The sequence below is a fragment of the Acyrthosiphon pisum genome, chromosome A2, assembly GCF_005508785.2.
Source record: "Acyrthosiphon pisum isolate AL4f chromosome A2, pea_aphid_22Mar2018_4r6ur, whole genome shotgun sequence".
Taxonomy (NCBI): Eukaryota; Metazoa; Arthropoda; class Insecta; order Hemiptera; family Aphididae; genus Acyrthosiphon; species Acyrthosiphon pisum.
In genome coordinates this window covers 4,680,416-4,687,889 of record NC_042495.1, presented here as the reverse complement: position 1 = coordinate 4,687,889, position 7,474 = coordinate 4,680,416, and the positions used below count along the sequence as shown (strand labels likewise).

At 28.5% G+C, this 7,474-nt stretch overlaps 1 protein-coding gene across 1 annotated transcript; it reads left to right on the top strand.

Moving 5' to 3' along the window:
• The first annotated feature begins 1,941 nt into the window (after positions 1-1,941).
• LOC100162961 (late secretory pathway protein AVL9 homolog) lies at positions 1,942-6,468 on the top strand. Its single transcript, XM_001950703.5, has 10 exons — positions 1,942-2,350; positions 2,831-3,037; positions 3,100-3,334; positions 3,395-3,584; positions 3,650-3,926; positions 3,990-4,124; positions 4,190-4,412; positions 4,537-4,708; positions 5,916-6,004; positions 6,073-6,468. The coding sequence occupies exons 1-10, from the start codon at positions 2,288-2,290 to the stop codon at positions 6,180-6,182; spliced, it is 1,701 nt and encodes a 566-aa protein (XP_001950738.2). The 5' UTR covers positions 1,942-2,287; the 3' UTR covers positions 6,183-6,468.
• Positions 6,469-7,474: the final 1,006 nt, after the last annotated feature.

The window sequence follows — 7,474 nt, the reverse complement described above, 5'->3', positions numbered from 1 at the left end:
AAACTAACAACACACAATTGAATCTTCTGAACGAACATTTGCTATAACGTACGTGTGTAAGACGGAGACAACACATGCGGGTGCGACGTCCTCTTAATACGTACAAACAATTTGCCATACAATGCGAAAAGAAATTAGCATGCATTTTAGTTAGCTAATTTATTGGTTTTAGATATTTTAATTTGAAAAGTATGTACCAGTGGCGAATTCTCCAAGCATACCTACTTAACAATAAAAACGTAATTAATAAAAATACAAAAATAATTTTGTCATCAATAATTTAATATTATGTACTGTGATTTCATTCCAATAAAGTAACTGTATAAACACCTACAGACATTTGATCATATTATAATAATATAATAATGAAAAAAATTGATAATCTAATCAATCGAAATTCTTTTTTTCGAAGTTGTAGGTAGTATGAAAATAAGCAATAACCGCCTTCGTGTTTTTTTGGGTGTCTAGCAGGGCAGTCACCTCAGTTACCTGCGGCTGGCCCGTCGGGAACGAAATACGGCTGCGCGCGTCCTATAAATTTAGCCTGGAACGCGATTAAAATCCACACACGACCGCCGCAAATTAACAACAATCCCGGCAAACGGCGTCGACACTATGACCTTACCTGACCGTATACTTGCCATAAACGAAGATGAAATGCACTCGTAACGGTTGTGAACTGTGATACCGGACGTGGTGTTTGTCGTCTGATTACCAAATGTTTCCATCTTAGGGCCAGTTGCACCGTCTACGGTTAAACTTCGATTAAGCTTAACTCCGGTTAACTTTAATCAGAGACGGTGCAACTGGCCCTTAGTCCGTGGAGGGGTGTCTAACTCTCCCCCCGAAATTTCAAGACAATTTATTAAATTGTCAGTCGTCACTATACTTTATATGAGTAATAATTAATAAACATTAATTAGTACCTATTTACATCTTACGCATATAAATATATAGGGTTACCAGATCGTGCCTATGAGAAAAGAGTACATCATATCATATACATGAAGGTAGTAAGAAAAACACACTTTCATACATAATATTGGCTAATATTTATTTGCTTAGTTTTTATTAACTTTATATGACAGAGATAAATGATATTAAAGATTAATATGTAAAAAATAAGTAAATGTAGTTATAGACTATTTATCATTACTTCGAATTTTCGATAACAAACTTTTATTTTTAATATTATAATCATAAATCTGAGTACAGTCAAAATGTTTAAAATTGTATTGTGTAATCTACAAACTAAAAGTAAAAGTATATTTCTATCATCAGCCCATTGTGCTTTTCGTAAGACTAAATATGATTATGTACCTATTTATAACATATAGGTACCTACTACCTACATAATAATATAATAACAAATTGGACATTTTTTTTACTTTTTTTTACTAAGATTAAATATTTTGTTGTTTAAGTCGCCATAACAGTTTAAATTCTAAACAAACAGATGCTAGTTTGAATTAAAAAAAATTCTTGGCAAACATGAGAGATGTTTCCCATCGTTCATCCGCGGTGGTTTCAACCACGTACCTAATAAATTTAAAGTATTGAGAAATTAAGTTTATTTAAGTATAGTGCTTTAGTATTTAGTGCTTACACGTATGGAACGCTCAAAAGATTCAAGAAACCATAATAACTTTTTTATAAGGTACTTTAGACCTGATTCATCATCACTATCCAGACAGCATTTTGTAATGATAATATTATAATAACGTTATACTAATATTATCCATTATTATAATGTTATAATAATATTATTAAACAAAAAATTACTGTCTGCACCAATGCGCTTCAACGGCGGGAAGTGCCGAGCGCGTGCGCGGGAACCTACATTTTATTTACAGCACGCACGGTTTTTCTTTTGTTATCAATACGCTCTTATCAAATCGATAATAACGTTTCGCTCATTTTGCGATAATAATAATAATAATTGTTATCATCGATCGACGACTAAAGCTAAACACAAAAGTTCTCAGTTAGTAGTATAACGAAAACCGATTTTGCTACGTGTTGTTGGTGGTTCGTCGTTGAGTAAAAACAGACGTTATTCACGTTGGTGACGACCACACGGCCATTGTTACTACGTTCCTGTCAAATGAAACGTAAAATAGGGCACAAAAACCAATAACGATAATTGATAGGAATGTCCGTCGTCAAATGAAGATTTCGTCCAAACAGTTATTAATTAATTAATCAAATGAGTACGTCGTATGCACACACGGTGGTAAATACGTTTACACGTTCAAACTGCTAATAGTATTGTACCAAATTCATCGTCATGACAGAAAATCCAATTTTACACGTTTTGGTGGTTGGGTTCCATCATAAAAAAGGATGTCAGGTACGTTTCAAACATTATCCGCTCATTTAATGGTTTTATCTCATATGTTCGTCAACACTATGTCTCAATAATATTAACATACAATTCAAATGTCGCAGGGCCGAATAACTACATCCTTATGGCCTTTTCTCTAAACAATATTATGTATACAGCTAACAGCTAAATAAGTATAATGCATAGGTAGTATATTTTGGATTTAGTTTTTACAATAACAAAATCTTGTTAATAATTTCTCATACCTAAGCCATTTTATTAATCTTAAAAAATGTTGGCTTCTACTAAAATTAAATAATTACACATCTCAAATGTGGGTAGTCGTAGTTCAATAGGTATATGTTGAGGTATAGGTATGTTGTTGTATATATAGGTTAAACAAATAAAACATACCTACCTAATATAATTTTTAGAAAAATAATTATAAAATTTATTCAAAATTACTATTTAGTTGATAGTTAATACCTAGTTTGTTTTTATTTTTAGGTAGAATATGCTTATCCACCATTTATTGAAGACACTACTGGTGTTTCTGCTGAATGTCCAGCTGCTTGGAAGCATTTGCCATATTTAGCATTACCCGATGGATCGCACAACTTTGATGAAGACACTGCATATTTTCATCTGCCTAGCCAACAAGATCCAAATGAAACAATTTATGGAATTTCATGTTACAGACAAATACCATTAGAAGTAAATTACTAAACAATTTTGACTACCTATTGAGTTGCTTAAAATATTTATTATTTTTAAAGAAAATTATTAACCGAACTCCTGATATGACAAGAAGTACAATCCAAAAATCAGTATGTGTACTTAGTACATTACCGTTATATGGGCATATTCAAGTTAAGATGTCTCTAATTACACATGCATATTTTGAAGAGGGTGATTTTAGTAAAATATCACTCTTACATGACACGTATCACCACCTCAACGCCTGTTTGTCTAGTATAGACAATATTAGCACCAGTCCTCATCTTTTTGTTGGTTCGTAGTTGTTCGTTGCCTTTTATAAATCATCATTTAAAGATCATCATTTTTTTACAGGTCTATCTGCAGTTGAACTTGTGACAAGGTTTAGACATAAAGTGTTGTTGTTGTTTAAATTAATGTTGTTAGAAAACAAAGTACTATTTTTCTACTCTCCTGTTCGTCCACTATGTTCTACAATATTGACCTTATTATCTCTTCACCCTGGACTTATTGAAAATGGGCTCAATAAATCTGCTAATATTAAGTAACTAAATATTTATAATCTCACATAAAATTAACAGTTATTACAAAATGTATGATTTTTCTTAGTCTTAGTAGTGCTACCCAACCCTCAATAGAAAACAAACATGAAGTTATTGTTTCAAATATAACTCCAGAAACAGAAGATAATGATCACAGTATAGTTAGTCAAAAATCAAATGAAGTTGTTGATGAAGACATAGTTCCTAACAATACCTTTGTTTCAAACATTCCTAGAGATCCTAGTATTGATTCGTTGGATGAAGCTGCTATGCAATATAATATGATTAGTATTGCCCAAATCAATTCTGAAGATTGTGGAGTTCCTATGTCTATTTTTGATAATGTTTGTATGAATAATTTAATATTTTTCATGAAAGAAACTAATTTAATATTATTGATATTTCAGGGTAATTTATGTCAGCCATATTCTTGCCTGTCATACATGGATATTTTAACAGACCCTAGTGTTCGAGGATATGTAATCGGGGCATCAAATATATTGTTCAAACAAAAGAAGAATTTAGCTGATGTAATTGTTGAGGTAAAGTGTTTTATTATTTAAGTTGACTAATAACTTTTATTTATTCATAATACATTTTTTTTTAGATTGATGAAGGAAAAGTAGAAATAGAAAACATTGAGCTAAAAAGACATTTACATTTAACTACAGAAGACCTTCGTTTTGCTGATTATCTTGTTAGACATGTTGTCCAACCAGAAAAAGAAGACGTATTTTTGGATGGAGTTGGATGGGAAGGTGGAGATGAATGGATAAGAGCACAATTTAAAGCTTATTTGTTATCATTATTAAGAACTTCACTATTAAGTGGTCAGTAGCATTTTTATACTTAATAATTGTATTCTTATTTTCTAATAACTAGTTTTGAAGTAATTTATAAGTACCATATTATTGTAACTAATATAATATACAATTTATTTAATAATTATAATAGAAGGAGCACCTGAATTAAACCACTTTAATCCAGCTTTCATATCCGCTTGGCAACAAACAAAAAATTACCAAATTTGGTTAAACCAAGAGCACCAAGCAATTATGGCACTTGAACCTTGTCATCCATTTGCTGGTCAATTGTCTGTAGCTGACATGAAACTAAGAATATCACAGTATGTAAATTGCTTAATACAAATTAGCTACTAATACAAAGTAGCTGTTGCACAGAGATATCCCAATCCCACAAAAAATTAGTCCAGTACTATACTTATATAAGCTTTAAATATTTGAAACATGTCATACTTGATGTAAAAAAATTTAAAATTATCACATTAAAAAATAACAAAAATATACGTAACTTTTTTAAAATGTTGTTTTGTAACAACTCAAAATTATGTAAATAAAAAAATATAAAAAAATTTATCCTATAATAACTAATTAACTGAGTACATACTTCTTATTTGATTATTTATAACATGGATGTTAATAATTAAGGAATTCAATTATAATAATAGCAGTTTTAAATTATTATTTGTTTTTAATGTTTTCAAAATAGTTCTGTACTAATAATTTATGAATATTTTTCAAACTGTCAATAATTATACAAATGTCTGCCTGTTTGCTTTAATAGATTTTTAATTTGGATAGTACTGGAATGTTAGAGGAAAATAGAGAATAAACTGTAAGTCGTAGGCGTAACTAGACTTCTAAAACGTGGGGTGCTATTATATTTCATATTTTAAAAACATAATATTTATGGTATTTCCTTATAATAATAATAGTTAGACCTTAAAAAAACAAGTGGTGCTAAAGACCCTTTTGCACCCCTCTAGTTGCGCCAATGCTGTAAGTAGAGATTATAAAAGAAAATATGAAATTATCTGATGTAAATCGACAATAAGTGTTAAAACAATAGAAAGTATATGTGGTGGGGTGTGAGGACTATAAATCATAGACTTATAATATTGTAAGTTTATGCTATAAATAATATACTATAATAGATATCCTCATTGTTAATAGATTAAACTATTAAAGCGAGCAAAATGAAATATAAAAATTATTACTATTAGGCAACAGGCCAATGTAAAGTTCTAAAACTTGATTAAACAACTTATTTTTTTTAAATTGTATTTATGAATTTATTGTAAACAATAATGTTTATTATGTTAACGATTTGTATTTGTTAGTTAATCGTGATTAATAATTGTTGAGAATAAAATAAACTTATTTTTTTGGCTGTAAGAGGAACAATATATTATTATCTGCAATTATGCAAGCTAACTAATTTAAAAAAATACTATTAAAGTAGTTTTAATATAACAACTACGATTTATAAATTAATTATAATTAAAGCAAGACATGTTGTATTATATTTAATAGCACAATGCAGAGCAGTAGAAGTGGTCGAAAATTAAACCAAGCGGTCCAAAATACAAGTAGAGCAGTTGCGTCCACGGGTAAAGTTGTTGGTATGTGAATAATATTAATTGTCATTGTTTTTGTTTTGTGATAATTACATAGTATTTATTTGGAATAGGAGGTGCTATTTCACAAGCTAGGGGTGCAGTAACCAATTGGTGGAGTAACTTAACTACAACTCAAGATCTTGAAGATGAGAAAAATACACCTGTTATTCAGGATGTTTAACATTGAATTATATACTCGTTTACTCTACTGTTTCTTCTGAATTTATTCAGTTATACCATTTTATATTTTATTTTATTTTTTTGTATTATTGTTTGATTAAATCTTTATTTAGGTTAAGTAAATTATTTAAATCTATCTATATTTGACATTGACGACTTTGTTTAAAATGTTTATTAATGATTAACAAATTCATACAATTATGCCCTAGGTCTATTTTTAAATAGCTTTACACATGTATACTTCACACTATAAAGAATTATCCAGAAAACTTGGATATTAATATTCATATTGCATACCTTTTTTATATTTGATAAAAGTTTTAATTTGACATAAAACTTTTATAAAACATACCATATTATGTTATATTCATAAATTATTTGTATAGTAATTAGTAAATTACTATCCAAAAACTATTTAAATATCCCTAACTTAAGACTTCATAGAATCTCTTAATATATATTACATCAACTGTGATAATTGTTTAGAAATTGTAAGTTACATTTTTTTTACTTATCTATAACAGATAAATTTTGTAATTTACAATAATACTATGAAACAGTAAAAGTGTTAATACATTTTGTCGTATAATAATTTCCAAATAAATTTAAACCATCCTAAAAAATTATGTTTAATGTAAGCAATAGGTACCTTATATTGCTAAAAATCTATCAAATATCAATATAAATCTAGTATCAAAAATTAAACTTCCTTTTTGTTATATCACAGTTGATAATTATGTTTTTATAATCATGACTGTCTACAAGTATTTGAACTCATGTAAGCTAATACAGTGGATGTTGCTTATTGTGATCACCATATAATAGCAAATCAATCATATTAGAATCGACAAACTTAATCCCAATCAATGTTATTTTCTTATTGAATTAACAATGATATACATTTATCAAAACACCAATGTGATCACATTTAAGTACCCACTCTAATAGATACAAAAAAATTGTTGATTGTAAGATACAATTATTTGTTATTTAAATTGCAGTGTATTTATAATTATTGGACAATTCATTATTTAACTACGCTTCTTAAATTGTTTAATTATATAAAGTTCAACATAAATATTTCATCTAAACAGACGTAAGTCTGCATGCTTAATTACTTTTAAATTAATAATGTGGCCTATCAAATTAAATTAATTTTGTAAATTATTAATTGGATAACACCACAATGACAAGTGATTTAATTTACACTCTTGTCATATATAAATATGGTTCTCGCCTGTAGTGAAACACCACAAGTTTAAAAAAAAATAACAATTATTTATGTATTAGTTT

Bases quoted from the DNA above. Each gene is read 5' to 3' on its own strand.
- LOC100162961 (XM_001950703.5), top strand. From the start codon at position 2,288: ATGACAGAAAATCCAATTTTACACGTTTTGGTGGTTGGGTTCCATCAT. The intron at 3,038-3,099 runs GTAAATTACTAA...TTATTTTTAAAG, and splicing joins ACAGACAAATACCATTAGAA to AAAATTATTAACCGAACTCC. The intron at 4,413-4,536 runs GTCAGTAGCATT...TAATTATAATAG, and splicing joins AAGAACTTCACTATTAAGTG to AAGGAGCACCTGAATTAAAC.